The sequence below is a fragment of the Scyliorhinus torazame genome, chromosome 10 (genome assembly GCF_047496885.1).
Source record: "Scyliorhinus torazame isolate Kashiwa2021f chromosome 10, sScyTor2.1, whole genome shotgun sequence".
Lineage (NCBI taxonomy): Eukaryota > Metazoa > Chordata > Chondrichthyes > Carcharhiniformes > Scyliorhinidae > Scyliorhinus > Scyliorhinus torazame.
The window spans coordinates 242,024,849-242,041,514 of NC_092716.1; the positions used below are offsets into that span (position 1 = coordinate 242,024,849).

Below are 16,666 nucleotides of genomic sequence, written 5' to 3' on the forward strand. Positions count from 1 at the left end.
ATTGTTGTTAGGTGATTATTGTGATGGTCACTCAGCCACACCCACTTACTCTGAGGGGCAGTGGGCCACCACAACAGCTAATCAGTACTGTGATAGTCAGTCAGCCACAGTGACCGGTGACCGTCATTGTGAGGGTCAGTCAGCCACAGTGACTGGTGACCGTCATTGTGAGGGTCAGTCAGCCACAGTGACCGGTGGCCGTCATTGTGAGGGTCAGTCAGCCACAGTGACCGGTGGCCATCATTGTGAGGGTCAGTCAGCCACAGTGACCGGTGACCGTCATTGTGAGGGTCAGTCAGCCACAGTGACCGGTGGCCGTCATTGTGAGGGTCAGTCAGCAACAGTGACCGGTGGCCGTCATTGTGAGGGTCAGTCAGCAACAGTGACCGGTGGCCGTCATTGTGAGGGTCAGTCAGCCACAGAGACCGGTGGCCATATTGTGATGTCAGTGAGCCACCGTGACTGCTGGCCATTATTGTGAGGGTCAGTCAGCCACAGTGACCGGTGGCCATATTGTGATGTCAGTGAGCCACCGTGACTGGTGACCGTTATTGTGAGGGTCAGTCAGCCACAGTGACCGGTGGCCATATTGTGATGTCAGTGAGCCACCGTGACTGGTGACCGTTATTGTGAGGGTCAGTCAGCCACAGTGACCAGTGGCCATATTGTGAGGGTCAGTCGGCCATCCATGGTGGCTGTTTTGTGACGATTGGTCACAGTGGCCAATGACTATAATTGTGAGGATCAGTGAGCCCATAGGTCCAAGCATGATTGTGAAGGACCGTGAATGACGAGAATAGTTAGGGGCAGTGGGTGATGAGGATTGTGAGGGGCAGTGAGTGACCGAGATAGTGAGGTTGGGATAGAATCACAGAATTTACAGTGCAGAAGGCCATTCGGCACATCGAGTCTGCACCGTCCTTGGAAAGAGCACCCTACTTAAGCCCACGTCTCCACACTATCTCCATCTCCACCCTATCCCCGTAACCCCACCTCACCTTTTGGACATTAAGGGACAATTTAGGAATCCAATCATCCACCTAACCTGCATATCTTTGGACTTGTGGGAGGAAACCGGAGCACTCGGAGGAAACCCACGCAGACACAGGGAGAACGTGCAGACTCCGCACAGACCGTGACCCAGCGGGGAATCGAACCTGGGACCCTGGAGCTGTGCGGCAGCAGTGCTAACCATTGTGCTGCCCGTAACAATCGTCAGGGAGAGGGTTAAAGTCAGTAGCTGGGGGACAAACTACGTTGTGCAAACAGCTTTGGTCTTTTCAATACTTAACTAGAGCAAATTTCTGCCCATTCAGTATTATGTGAGGGGCGGTGAGTGAACTGGATAGTGAGGGTGCAGTGAGTGAACGGGATAGTGAGGAGGCAGTGAATGAACGGGATGGATAGTGAGGGGGCAGTGAGTGAACGGGATAGTGAGGGCAGTGAGTGAACGGGATAGTGAGGGGCCAATGAGTGACCCAGGATAGTGAGGGGCCAATGTGTGACCCGGGAAAGTGAGGGGCCAATGAGTGACCCAGCATAGTGAGGAGGCAGTGACTGAACGGGATAGTGAGGAGGCAGTGAGTGAACGGGATAGTGAGGGGGCAGTGAGCGACTTGGGATAGTGAGGGGGCAGTGAGCGACCCGGGATAGTGAGGGGGAAGTGAGCGACCCGGGATAGTGAGGAGGCAGAGTGACCCGGGATAGTGAGGGGCCAGTGAGTGTACGGGATAGTGAGTGACCAGGATAGTGAGGGCGCAGTGAGTGACCCGGGATAGTGAGGGGCCAGTGAGTGACCCTGGATAGTGAGGGGCCAGTGAGTGACCCGGGATAGTGAGGGGCCAGTGTGTGACCCGGGATAGTGAGGGGGCAGTGAGTGACCCGGGATAGTGAGGGGGCAGTGAGTGACCCGAAAGAGTGAGGGGGCAGTGAGTGACCCAGGATACTGAGGGTCAGTGAGTGACCCGGGGTAATGAGGGGGCAGTGAGTGACCCAGGATAGTGAGGGGGCAGTGAGTGACCCGGGATAGTGAGGAGGTAGTGAGGGAGCAGAGAGTGACCCGGGATAGTGAGGGGGCAGTGAGTGAACGGGATCGTGAGGGGGCAGTGAGTGACCGGGATAGTGAGGGGGCCGTGAGTGACCGGGATAGTGAGGGGGCAGTGAGTTACCTGGGATAGTGAGGGGGCCGTGAGCGACCCGGGATAGTGAGGGGGCAGTGAGTTACCCGGAATAGTGAGGGGGCTGTGAGCGACCCGGGATAGTGAAGGGACCGTGAGCGACCCGGGATAGTGAGGGGGCAGTGAGTGACCGGGATATTGAGGGGGCAGTGAATGACTTGGGATAGTGATGGGGCAGTGAGTGACCTGGGATAGTGATGGGGCAGTGAGTGACCCGGGATAGTGTGGGGGCAGTGAGTGACCCGGGATAGTGAGGGGGCAGTGAGTGAACAGGATAGTGAGGGGGCAGTGAGTGACCTGGGATAGTGATGGGGCAGTGAGTGACCCGGGATAGTGTGGGGGCAGTGAGTGACCCGGGATAGTGAGGGGGCAGTGAGTGAACAGGATAGTGAGGGGGCAGTGAGTGACCTGGGATAGTGTGGGGGCAGTGAGAGACCCGGGATAGTGAGGGGGCAGTGAGTGAACAGGATAGTGAGGGGGCAGTGAGTGACCGGAATAGTGAGGGGGCAGTGAGTGACTTGGGATAGTGAGGGGGCAGTGAGTGACCGGGATAGTGAGGGGGCAGTGAGTGACCGGGATAATGAGGGGATAGTGAGTGAACGGGATAGTGAGGGACCAGTGAGTGTACGGGATAGTGAGTGAGTGAGGGGGCCCTCGGTTACCCGGGATAGTGAGGGGGCAGTGAGTGAATGGGATTGTGAGGGGGGCATTTTGTGACCCGGGATAGTGAGGGGGCAGTGAGTGACCCGGGATAGTGAGGGGGCAGTGAGTGACCCAGGATAGTGAGGGGGCAGTGAGTGACCCGGGATAGTGAGGGGGCAGTGAGTGAACGAGATAGTGAGGGGGCAGTGAGTGACCGGGATAGTGATGGGGCAGTGAGTGAACGGGATAGTGAGGGGGCAGTGAGTGACTTGGGATAGTGAGGGGGGCGGTGAGTGACCGGGATAATGAGGGGGCAGTGAGTGAACGGGATAGTGAGGGACCAGTGAGTGTACGGGATAGTGAGTGAGTGAGGGGGCCCTGAGTTACCCGGGATAGTGAGGGGGCAGTGAGTGACTTGGGATAGTGAGGGGGGCGGTGAGTGACCGGGATAATGAGGGGGCAGTGAGTGACCGGGATAGTGAGGGGGCAGTGAGTGACCGGGATAATGAGGGGGCAGTGAGTGAACGGGATAGTGAGGGACCAGTGAGTGTACGGGATAGTGAGTGAGTGAGGGGGCCCTGAGTTACCCGGGATAGTGAGGGGGCAGTGAGTGTACGGGATAGTGAGGGGGGGGGCTGTGAGTGACCGGGATAGTGAGTGACCCGGGATAGTGAGGGGGCAGTGAGTGACCCGGGATAGTGAGGGGGCAGTGAGTGACCCGGGATAGTGAGGGGGGGGGCAGTGAGTGACCCGGGAGAGTGAGGGGGCAGTGAGTGACCCGGGATAGTGAGGGGGGGGCTGTGAGTGACCTGGGATAGTGAGGGGGCAGTGAGTGACCCGGGATAGTGAGGGGGGGGGGGGCTGTGAGTGACCCGGGATAGTGAGGGGGCAGTGAGTGACCCAGGATACTGAGGGTCAGTGAGTGACCCGGGGTAATGAGGGGGCAGTGAGTGACCCAGGATAGTGAGGGGGCAGTGAGTTACCCGGAATAGTGAGGGGGCTGTGAGCGACCCGGGATAGTGAGGGGGGGGGGCTGTGAGTGACCCGGGATAGTGAGGGGGGGGGGGCTGTGAGTGACCCGGGATAGTGGGGGGGGGGGGCTGTGAGTGACCCGGGATAGTGAGGGGGGGGCTGTGAGTGACCGGGATAGTGAGGGGGCAGTGAGTGACCCGGAATAGTGAGTGACCCGGGTAGTGATGGGCCGTGAGTGACCCGCGCAGTGAGGGGCAGTGAGGCTCCGCGGCTGGGTTCTGCCCCGCAGAAAGATGGCGAGGTTTCCGGCGCGGTCACGTGCTTCCGGCCGGTTGGCAGGGAGGGGGTGGGGGTGATGATTGAAGATGGCGGCGCGGAACCAGGGCGAAGCCGGCGGTCAGGGTCACTGCCGGCTGCTGCTGGCCGTCCTCCTGAGCGCCCTGAGGAGCTCACTGGGCACAACGCACTGGATTGTCACCGAGGACGGCAAGATTCAGCAGCAGGTAGGAGGAGAATGCCGGAGCGGAGAGAGGGCGGGAGACTGAAGGAGGGATGATAGGAGGTGGGTGAAGTGGGGAGGGAGAGGATGAGTGTCGCCCCCCCCCCCCCCCCCCCCGGCGTGTCTCTCTCTCGATCTGACCCTGGCTGAGCTGCTGATCGACCAGTCCTTGAGATGGGGTGGGGTGGGGTGGTCGGTTTGCAATGTCATCTGTCCTGTCCTCCTCATCTCTCTGGGAGTTATTCCAGTGTGCCCAAGTTGCAAGTGACTCATAGTCTTCCTTAGGCCCTGCACTTGGGGGGAGCTGATGAAGCTGTGCCACTCACTTCTGGGTGTTGGGATGTGACTCGCTGAGGCTTCTTCGCCAGCACCTTCCCAACCCGCGACATCGGCCACCGAGAAGGACAAGGGCAACAGACACATGGGGACACCACCACCTGCAAGTTCCCCTTCCAAACCACACACATCCTGACTTGGAACCATGTCGCCGTTCCATCACTGTCGCTGGATCAGAACCCTGGAACTCACTTCCGAACAGCACTGTGGCTATGCCTACACCAAATGGACTGCAGCAGTTCAAGGTGGCTCACCACCATTTTCTCAATGGAAATTAGGTGAGTAATAAATATATCCTAGCCAGCGACGCCCAATTCATACGATCATTTAAAAAACAGAGTTTAGTGTCGATGGTTCTCAAAATGTGCGAAATTAAATTTAGCGATTGCCTCCGCATGCTTTGGTTGGCTGTGGTGCAGGGCTTTTTCCTATTATGTCTTTACTATGTACTCACCACCTTCATGTTATTTGTCCTGGAACAGTTCACCATAGATCTGTTTGAAGATTCTGTAATGAAGCATAGCTTGTCCAGCTAAGTTTTAACTTTCGGAAGATGGTGTCCATGCTGTTCAGCCCAGCACGTTGAAGGACCTTGTTTGTGAATTTTGTCCTTCTGTCAAATTCTGACGATAGACATCAGTTGTCTTTGGTGGAATTATTCCAGAGCTTTGATGTAGCTCCTATAGCAGACCCAGGGGGGTACCAAATGTATAGCAGGGTTTTTAGTTTTGGAGAAATGACTTCGGAGCTTCAGCATTTGGACTAGTTTCTATACCAATCAGAATTAAAACCCAACCTTCTCTCTGGTGAGGGTGTCTATTCTCTTCCCTCCCTTTTTCAAGGTTGCGGCAGGAAGAGTGACATCACTGCTGGTGAACTCTTTTCAGGTTCTGTAAGGTTAATCCAGTCCCAGACTGCGAGATTGCATCCATTGTTCTTGTGGCTCTGGCAGGGAGTTCAGTCATCCTTGGAAATAATGTTCTTATTTTGAGTGATTTATTTATGTACACTTAGGATGAGCTGCTTTGTTAAAAGACTTATGTATTTGTGTTTAGTTTAATTTTTAAAAGGAGGGATGGCTGTCTCACCTCTCCAATAATCATTCTTGGTGCGCGCACTTGCTCTTTCGGGCAGTACTGAAACGAGCAATGTAACAAACCAATATAACGAATAAAGCGAGCAACATCTTGTTGGTGCGTCAAATTGACTTGTTATATTGGAGCTTGAAATGTGATTGTTTGAAGCTCAAGCTTTGAACTACCAAGCGACTATTTGTTTGAAACCGTGCAATCCCCGTTTCCTTGGTTTTTCAGTGGTTTATGCTAAAATCAGCAATTCACGCTTGTTAACATACACTGGATGGGTGAAAAGGGCGCACATTTTTTGACTTGAGTTGTCCTCTAGACAATGGCTGAACCTTTGGTTACTGGCGATCAGAAATGTTTGTGTTCCTGCTTTCAAAAAACCATGATGAAATCATAGCTCTCAACTTTCATTATGCATACACTGTGTAACACTCACCAACTTTCCTGCCAAACGTTGTTGGTTTAAAAAGAAAATGAAATGCTGCAGTTGTGTATAGTTTGTTCAGCAGGAGGTGCTTCCATGCATTTATGTGGCCAAAATATCCATAGTAATACATGGTAGCCTTAACTGTATTAAATTGACTTTACAAACATGTACACAACATGCTGAATAAATGACTGAAGTAAAAATCCTTTTAACTTTTCTTTCACTATTTATGCCTTATACTTTTTATATATTTTAGCTGAAGTATTAAAGCATTGTGTGGACTTACCTTGACCTAATTGATGGTTGTATTGTTAAAATGATTGCTTTTGTGTGTGTAAATCAGATAAAGTGCATGTCCCACAAATGTTTGTATTTGTGTGAGGGTGGATGTTGCTGGTAGTGATTACAATGAAATGTCATGCGTGGATGTCTTATAACTCATTTGATGCTTTAATAATGAAGTATTTGGCTTTATTGTAACCAACTGACCTCAGAGTTACAAGTACAGATTTAACAGCTGCAAAGTGTGTTGAAGAATTTCAGTTTAATTCCCAATGCTTTTCTGTGGAGAAGTGATGTAGAACAGAAGAATGTTTTAGTACATTTAGATCATGGAGCAGCATAAAAGTAGCAGAGTAGTTTTTGGTCCATTTTTCAATACGATTGTCTTTTTCTTAAAGTAAATTTCTTCAGCATTTTTATGAACTGTTGAGTTACACCGTAATTTTGAACATGTGCAATTACTCCAATCTGATTGACATAGAGCATTTTCAGACATTTCTGCCCCTGTTGATGTGGAAAATATCTTGGGTTGGTGATAAATTCATCGGTTCTGCATGCTGAAAAATGAAGCCTGTTATTGTTGTGGGAAATCTTCATCAATTTAAAAACTTCATAGAGTCTCCTTTTATTGGAATTGATGGTACAAAAGGGAGCACCTTCCGGTTGGTCTGTTGGAGGGAAGAAATGCTCAGAGTCCATTTGCGACCGCGTGGTGTTGGTAAAACTTTTTAAAATTTGATTTGATTTATTTTTTATTTGATTTATTGTCACATGTACCGAAGTACAGTGAAAAGTATTTTTCTGCGGCTGAGGAACGTACGTACGTACATAGTAGACACAAGAATAATCAACAGAGAACATTGACAAATGGTACATCGACAAACAGTGATTGGTTACAATGCGGAACAAGGGGCCAAACAAAGCAAATACATGAGCAAGAGCAGCATAGGGCGTCGTGAATAGTGTTCTTACAGGGAACAGATCAGTCCGAGGGGGGCGGGATCGTTGAGGAGTCTTGTAGCTGTGGGGAAGAAGCTGTTCCTATGTCTGGATGTGCGAGTCTTCAGACTTTTGTTTATTCGAAAAATGGCTGTGTGCACAACAGGAGAACCAGAAGCTGCTGCTGCCTTCAGCTCGCGCGAGTTTGTTCTGATTTTTACAGGGATTTCATGCATATATATTTTAAGTTCGTTCACAGTTTCAGATAAGCATTGACGTCATCGATCAATTTCACACAATACAATCTGATCAGTAGGTATCGATAAGAGATGTTTCCAGAGCCCATTAATGGGAACCCGATTTATTCATACAGTGGGTTTTACAAGTTACCAGATCATGTCCAGAATGTTCCCCTTAACCTGAAATAATGCCGTTAGTCCTTGATGAGGCGTTAATGGGTTTGTATTCCCTGCTCTGGGTAGAACAATGAATCTCCTGCAGACAAGTTGGGGCCATAGTCCTGTGACGTGGGTTCCCCATTATTATTATAATGTCCTGTAAGATGATTAAATTATCCTGAGTGCAGGTTTTCTTAAGGTTTCTGTTTGATCCAACAATTTAACCCTTTGCCGACCGGTTTTCCACTCCCCATGTGCTGCTTTTAACCTGGAACATCTTTTTATTAATATGTATATTATTTTCTCGCTAACATGGTCTCTTTTCTAATAGACATAGAATTTACAGTGCAGAAGTAGGCCATTTGGCCCATCGAGTCTGCATCAACCCTTGGAAATGGTCCACACCTCCACCCCGCACCTCCACCCTATCCCCGCAACCCCACCTAACCTTTTTATGGACACTAAGGGGCAATTTAGAATGGCCAATCCATCTAACCTGCTCATCTTTGGACTGTGGGAGGAAACCAGAGCCCCCGGAGGAAACCCACGCAGACACGGGGAGAACGTGCAGACTCTGCACAGACAGTGACCCAAGCCAGGAATCAAACCTGGGAGCCTGGAGCTGTGAAGCAACTGTGCTAGCCACTGTGCCGCCATAATATTGGCTGTAGGATAACAGCTTTATGATCTGTGATTGACTGATGACCTTGCAAACTCAAAAGTAAAGTGTGTGCCTTGGCTATAACTTGAGCGCTACAGGGGTAATTTGCACCTTGATTGCTCGGGCGGTAATAACCTGCAGCAGTGAATCACTGCGTTGTGGAATCACCTTTTCATTCCACAGTGAAATCAAAATCGACTGTATTCTAAAATTGGTGAGCCATCTGTTTTGCCCCATTACCATGCAGGCAATACAGCTGAAATTGACTTTTTTTGCCTGTTCTTTCTGGTCCTTATTAACAATTGCCCAGTATATTAAACTGTTGAGGACTGTTTGAAGTTGGAAGAAATCCAAAATCTTTCGTCTATATCTGCAAAGTTTAAACTGCATGTTTTTGACCTCAATCAAAGCTGATGAATGGGTTGATTTTAGAAAATCATTTTGCATGATCGCCATGTTACTAGATTGGTTTCCTTTGTATGCTACTACAGATCTTTTCTTACAGTCATCTTTCATTGTGAGATTTCAACTTTTTTTGTAAATATTTGAATTGAACATTTTTAAATTCATGTACAAATACAAAAACATAACTCAAAACCAAGAACAGCCTCCCGCAGCTGACAGTGATTAGCTCTTTAAAGTACATAACACACAGTTGGCATCTTATCAAGTTTCCCATTCAATCCCTTCAGTATGTATTTAACTTTTCCCAAATACAAACATTCTAGGAGGTCCCCCAGCCCCACACTGGCACTGGGTGGACAAGCTGACCTCCACTCCAGCAGAACCCGCCTACGAGCAATCAGTGAGGCGAAGGCTAAAACATCTGCAACTCCCGACAGTTCTGACGCCCCAAATATGGCATCTAGGGGACCCGGCCCCAGCTCCCTCCCTGAGATCACCAACGTGGTGCTGAAAAAAGAGCACTAAGAGTTCATAGCTTAAGACATGCCCAGAACATACATCCATGATTCGCTGGGCCCCTCCCTCACCACTCGTACTTCTCTTCTACCCCCTCAAATACCTGACTCATTCTTGCCCTCGTTAAGTGTGCCCTATGTACCACCTTCAGTTGTCTGAGCCCGAGCTTCGCACATGATGACGTGGCATTCACTCTCCATAAGGCCTCACACCACACCCCCTCCTCCACTTCAGCTCCTAGCTCCTCCATTTCACCGTAATGCATTCGAGTGAGGCCCCGCCTTCTGCCAGCAGTCTTTCATAGATTTAAGTTTTACCCTCCTCCAATCCGGCCCGCGACAGGAAAGATTTCCACAATTAACCAAATTATACATGTTTTTCAGCCTCTTTTATTTAACGAGTGAATTCTGATTACTTTCAGAAAATGTGCACTGCATATTTGCAACGCGCGTCTATTTAAGTTTAACTGTAAGACATGATTTTTAAAAATTCTTTGGGATGTGGGCGTCGCTGGCAAGGCCAGCATTTGTTGCCCATCCCTAATTGCCCTTTGACCCGAGTTGCTGACCGGTCTGGAGTCACATGCAGGTCAGGTAAGGATGGCACTTTTCCTTCCCTGAAGGGCATGAATGAACCTGATGTTTTTTTAATATACACGATTATGGTCCCTGTTACCGAGACTCACTTTAATTCCAGATTAATTAATTGAATTTAAATTCCACCAGCTGCCTTGGGGATTGAACCCGTGTCCCCAGAGCATTAGTGTGGGCCTGGGCCCGGAGTCCAATGACGTTACTACTATGCCACCATCACTGCACTGAAGGGGGGGGGGGCCCTCTTCCAATGAGTGATTCTTTAAAGTTTAGGCATGGCACTCACAGTTCTGATATGCAGTTGATTTATATTAAATTAATAGTTTGGAATGTTATGAATTACATTTTATAAATAGTTAGTCAGAAAAGATATAACAAGTGAGATAAAAATAAGAGCTTTACGTGACCAGGTTGTACGTTAAATGAATATATGCAAAAGTCATGCAAAGTGTTATAACCTCTGCTGGCACCTACAGTCTCCAGATCCTATCCTATGAAACACAAAGAAAAATGCTGTAAAATCGCAGCAGGCCCGACAGCATCTGTAAAGAGAGAATAGAGCTAAGGTTTGGGGTCTGGATGGCTCTTCGTCAGAGCTCCCTCTCTCTTCAGCGATGCTGTCGGACCTGCTATCATTTTTCCAGCATTTTCTGTTTTTCTTTCCGATTCCAGCATCGGCAATAATTTGCTTTTATCCCATCCGATGAAATCCTGTCCTGATTTCAATACAGTGATTGATTTTTAAAACCACTGTCAAATCTGATAAATATTGTTCAGTACATAAATGTGGTTATCTGCAATACCAGCGATTTGAGCTTTCTAACCAATATAACCGTAGTTTCTTATTTACAGGAAAGGCAAAAGTGAATTAGCCCACATCCTTTTACAATAGAAAAAAAATTGAGAATGAATGTTTTAGTGTATTTAATTGAACTACCAATATTTACATAGCATTACATAACTTCACTTCTTAATCTGGAAAGTAATGCATATCTTCATAATCTTAACTAAAGCCATGCCACTCCCTAACCTAATTGTATGAAAGCATTTTGATAAGCGAGAATAAAAACAGTAGCACCTTGCAAAATATTTGTGTAAAATCTAAAAGCAGTATTATCGGTTGCCTTTGGAGGCTATTGTAGTATCCAAAAGATTTATTTTGTGTATAAATTTAGGATTTCTTAAAGAAAATAATTTATTGAGGAATTTATAATTTTTACAATTTTCAACATCAAATTTCAACAAAAACACAACAATATAACCCACAAACCCCAGCCAACATGACTTACACAGACATTGCCACCTTCCCAGCCACCCCACTGTTGGTTCGCCTCTCTCATGCCTCCTCCTCCTCTCTTTCCCCCCCCCCCCCCCAACCTCAATGAGCCCCTCAAGGCAATTTTAATTTTCTCAAGTGCTTATCAGAAATGTTACATTGAATAACAAGGTGCAATTATTAGCCTTGTACATGGTAGCTTGCCATGTAGCTAAAGAGAAAATGCCCCATACTATAGCAGAGATTAATTCTCCCTGCGACAATAGACATAGTTCATATAGTCCTAGATGAAAGGTTAGCTGAAAAGCATCTAACTAGTGATAACACAGTGGCTCCCCGAATTTGTGATATTGCTGAGAATTTAGAAGGTAGCTTATTTTTCATTTAAAATCAGCACAGAAGTTCTCAAAACAACTATATGAAAGTACAGACGTTTCAGATTGTGCAACCTTTTTAGTTTATGTTAGGTATGTTTGGCACAATTAATTTGTTGAGGATTTGCTGTGCTGCCTGACATTACCAACAAACACGACTGGTGCAGAGATTTATGAAGCATTGAATAGTTACGTGGTTGCAAAGTGCAGGCTTGACTGGGTTCATTGCAGAGGAATCACAAGCGACAGAACAGCCAACATGACTGGGAAAAACAGCGAAGTTATAATAAGGATTAAGGGGGCAGCTGGTCAAGACAGTGAGTGGAATTCCAAGAGATCTTGAAGTGGTTTTGAAAGGAATTGTGAAAGATGTGAATTTCATTAAACGCAGCGCATTCAATACCAGGCTTTTTGAGGCATTGTGCTCTGATAGGAGGGCTGAGCGCACACATCTGTTGTTCTACACACAAGTACAATGGCTGCCATGGGGTCGGATGGTTGTCAGATTTCTGAACCGAGGTATCAAATCCACACTTTCCTCTGGCTGATTCATTTGCTGATGAAATCTGGATGCTAACTATGTCTTACCTTGCAAACATCTTTTCAATTCTAAATGAACTGAACCTCAAATTGCAACGGAAGGATGATGATTGCTTTCGGCACTGTGAACAAATCGATGCTTTCCAAAAGTCATTGAAAGTTTGGCAAGTGCAAGGAGAAAGCCAAAGTTACTCCACGTTTCCCCCACTGCTACGACACATTGAAGAAAACAGTGTTATTAAGGGAACTGTCAATAGACTGGCAAGCCTTATTCAGTTGCATTTGGGTGCGCTGATCAACAGTTTTTGTTGCTACTTTCCAGAGAAAAAGTTTCCAATTGAGAGAGAGAAGCAGTGGGTGAAAAATCCCTTTGAATTTGAGACCCCAGAGTCAATTATTAACTTGCAGCTGACTCCAAGTGGAGAAACTGAACTTCTGCGCCTCACCTGTGACAGCACGTTAAAAACACGCCACAAGTCAATGGAGCTGTCAGCATTCTGGAGTAGCATATCCGAGGAGTATCCAGTGCTGAGAAAACAAGTATTTTGCTGCTTTTGCCCTTCACAACAACCTACATGCGAGAGGTTGAATTTCCCCCCTCATAAAAACGAAGATAGCACAAAGGAATTGGCTGAACTCAGCACCCGATATGTACATAGTCCTCTCCGACTGTGAACCTGATTAGAGTGAGATCATGAGAACCAAGCAGGCTCACCTGTCACATTAAAGAGAAAATTGTGGGTCACAAAGGGCGTGGCTGTGAAGCCGGTTGTAAAAACAGGTCCCGGGCCAAAAGGTTTGAAAAACACTGATCTATAAGATGCACTGCAGGAACCCACCAAGGCTTCTCAGACAGCACTTTCCAAACCAATATTCAAGAGCAGCAGCCACAGGGGAGCACCTGCAAGTTCCTCTCCAAGCCACTCACCACCCCGACATGGAACTAATTGCAGTTTCTTCACTGTCGCTACGTCAAAATCCTGAAACTCTCTTTCGAAAAAGCATTCCCCTCAACTCATTACCAAGCAGCTACCTGAACTGACACACTGACAGAATCCCAAGAGAAAGTCAAATTGTTCTAAATCAGACAAAGGTGCATTGGACAAATAGGAATGGAGAACTAATAAGCTCTCAAAAAAAAATAAAAAAAATTTGGACTCACATGCTAAGATACTAAGCCAAAGGAATGGTGGCGGACAATTAAACAACCCACTGGAGCAGGCGGCTCCAGAATATTAAAAAATATCTTAACTAGAAGCTTCCAGCATTTATTTTTGTTCTTACGGATTTAAGAATTTCAGTACAGGAAAGCCCATGTGGCCACTGTTTTGCTTTAAAAGATGCAGAATAACCTCAACCATGGGGACTTGATTGGTGTAAAAAGACCATGGCTTGGAATTTTGGGTAGTCATAATGGGGTGAGGCTGTCACTCTTGTTATTGTATAACGCTGACCACAACTTTTGGCATTCACACATGCAGTTAAATGCAAAATCCAAAGTTGCTGTCAACAATAGCCTGCTCCTGAACTTCCGGTGGCGGCAATGAGCGAGTGAGCTGCACATTCGGGGGCGCTCACTCCGGCGGGATTTGAGGACCTGGTTCCCCGGTTTTGCGGGGCTGTGAAAGGACGGCCACGGGGGTAAAGAGCAGTTTTGAGTCGTTGAAGCGGGATAACGTGGACCCACTTCAGAAGGCATTGGATCAGCTGAACCAGAGACTGGGTGCCCGGGACGAAAAAGTTAAGGAGCTGGGGGAGGCGGTGGAGGAGCAGGTGGACGCGCAGACGATTGCTGCGCCAGAAGTCGACGGGTTGAAGGAGAGACAGAGAAGACTGCTGGACAGAGTAGAGGAGCTGGAAAATAGAGCCCGTAGACAAAATCTGAGGATCATCGGCCTCCCGGAGGGGGCGGAGGGAGTTGATGCCACAGCGTTCGTGGCGGACCTGTTGATGCAGCTGATGGGGGCTGAAGCCTGTCCGCGACCGCCGGAGCTGGAGGGGGCACACAGAGTACAGGCGAGACAGGTGCCTCCGGGGGGGGCCCTCCCGTCCGATGGTGATTAGGTTCCATAGGTTTGTGGAGAAGGAGCGGGTGCTGCAGTGGGCAGACAGTGCTAAGAGCAGCACGTGGAATAACAGTGTCCTTCGCATTTATCAGGACGTAAGCCAGGAGGTGGCCAGGCGGCGTGCAGCCTTTAAACAAGTTAAGGAGGTGTTGTTCAAAAAGCACGTGAAGTTTGGTCTGCTCTTCGAGGCCCGTCTTTGGGTTACGCATCAGGGCCAACACCACTACTTCTCCGAGCCCGAAGAAGCGATGGACTTTGTGAGGGATCAGGGGCTGGTCTCGAAAAAAGGACCCACGGACGCAAGCTAGGGTTCGTGAATTACTGGTTGAAGGGACGCCTACTGTGCCTGGACTGCAGGTCGACTGTTTACTGCTTTAAAGGTGCCTTGTGGTGTATTTTATGTGGGCAGTTTTTGCCTGTGGGGGGGGGGGGAAGGTATCTCCTCTTCCCCCCCCTTCTCGAATGGTCTTTTTCCTTTTTTCTGTTTTTTTTTCTCTTCTGTTGTGGTGGGTACCTTCTGTTGGGCTCTCTGAGTGCGTTGGAGCCTGTATTGTAACAAAAGGGTGGCCGGTCAGCAATGGGGATTAAAGATGTTGGTTGGGGGCTTTTGTTTAATTTATGTCTATGGTTTGTATGTTTGTTTTGGATGGGGGATGTACGGGTACTGGGTTATTGCGGTGTTTATATATACATTAGGTTTTCTTTGGTGCTCAGAAAGGGACGTGGGTTAACACCTTTCTGTGCACACAGCTGGAACTGTCTTGTACTTGGAGCAGCCTCGCGTTGCTGTTTGATGTTTACATCTTGTTTGATCTTTCCCATCTTAGTGAGACTGCTCCAGTGGGTCGGAGTGGGGGATGGTGTGCTGGGGAGTGGGGAGATGAGGTCGGGGAAACAATGGAAGTGAGACAAGGGGGTGCCGGAGTGATGAGTCACCGGGCTAGCAGACTGGCTAGTCAAGGGAGTCAGGTGGGGGGGGAGAATACAGCCAGTGAATGGCAGGGGTGGAGTTATCGGAGGATGTTACTGTGGGGGGGGTGGAGAGAAGAGTGGTAGAGTGGTGCTGGTGAACATACATGCGCCGAACTGCGATGATGTTGACTTTATCAAAAGAGTGCTGGGGAAGATCCCGGACCTAGACTCGCGTAAGTTGATAATGGGGGGGGGGGACGGGGGGGGACTTTAATACGTTCCTTGACCCGGGGCTGGACCGGTCATGTCCCAGAACGGGCAGACTCCCAGCAATGGCAAGGGAGCTGAAAGGATTTATGGAGCAAATGGGGGCTGTGGACCCATGGAGAGCCAGACAGCCGACGGGAAGTGGCTACTCGTTTTATTCGCATGTTCATAAAGTATATTCTAGGATTGATTTTTTTTATCGTGAGCAGGGACTGTGTAAGGCAGGTAAAGAATACGCAGTAATCGGCAATCACTATCTCGGACCATGCCCCGCACTGACTGGACCTGCAGGTCGGGCGGGGGGGGGGAATTACCAACGCCCGCAATGGAGGTTAGACATAGGACTGTTGTCGGAGGAGGGGATATGTGAGAGACTTCGGAAGTGTATGCAAAATTACTTGCAGGTGAACGATACGGGGGAGGTTTCAGCAGCGACCCTGTGGGAGGCGCTGAAGGCAGTAGTGAGGGGGAAGCTGATCTCAATTGGGGCTCAGGGTCAGGGCGGACAGAGCAGAAATGGAAAGATTGATTAGGGAAATTCACCGGATAGACGAGGAGCATGCAGCGTCCCCGGGGGAGGACCTACTCAGGGAGAAACGGAGATTGCAGGCGGTACTGGGGGTGCTATCCACGAGTAGGGCCGTGGAACAACTTAGGAAGGCGAGGGGAGTGGTGGAAGAGCATGGGGAGAAGGCCAGTAGATTGCTAGCGCAGTAACTGAGAAAGAGGGAGGCGGCCAGGGAAATAAGTAGAGTGGTTGATGGGGAGGGGAGCAGAGTGGAGGACCCGGCAGGACTGAATAAGGTATTTTAGGACTACCATAGTAAGCTGCACACTTCAGAACCCCCGGAAGAGCCGGAGGAGATGAAAAGGTTCCTGGATGGACTAACCTTCCCAAAGGTAGGCAGGGGACTAGTGGACGGGCTGGGGGCCCCGATTAGAGCGGAGGAGGTATTGGGGGGGCCTAAAGGCCATGCACTCTGGGAAAGTCCCGGGACCCAGGAGAGTTTTACAAGAAGTTGTCGGAAATAGTGGGACCGGCCCTGGCAAGGGTTTTTAATAAGGCAAGGGACAGAAGGACCCTGCTACCGACGATGTCGCAAGCCACCATCTTGCTGACACCGAAGCGGGACAAAGACCCGGAATCCTGCGGGTCATACAGGCCAATCTCCCTGATCAATGTGGATGCCAAGCTCCTGGCCAAGGTCCTGGCGATTAGAATTGAGGACTGCGTACCTGAGGTGATTGGGGACGATCCGACAGGGTTTGTGAAAAGCAGGCAGCTGACAGCTAACTTGA

General features: G+C 48.8%; 1 protein-coding gene across 2 annotated transcripts in view; it reads left to right on the forward strand.

Moving 5' to 3' along the window:
- The first annotated feature begins 4,133 nt into the window (after positions 1 to 4,133).
- The window catches only part of ttc17 (tetratricopeptide repeat domain 17), a 147,724-nt gene continuing 135,191 nt past the window's right edge, over positions 4,134 to 16,666 (forward strand). The window contains exon 1 of one of the 2 annotated variants that reach the window (XM_072466614.1): positions 4,134 to 4,294. In XM_072466614.1, coding sequence (XP_072322715.1) covers positions 4,157 to 4,294 — 138 coding nt within the window. In that variant the 5' untranslated portion in view covers positions 4,134 to 4,156. The remainder of the gene's footprint in view (positions 4,295 to 16,666) is intronic. The other variant, XM_072466615.1, reaches the window with a different exon arrangement.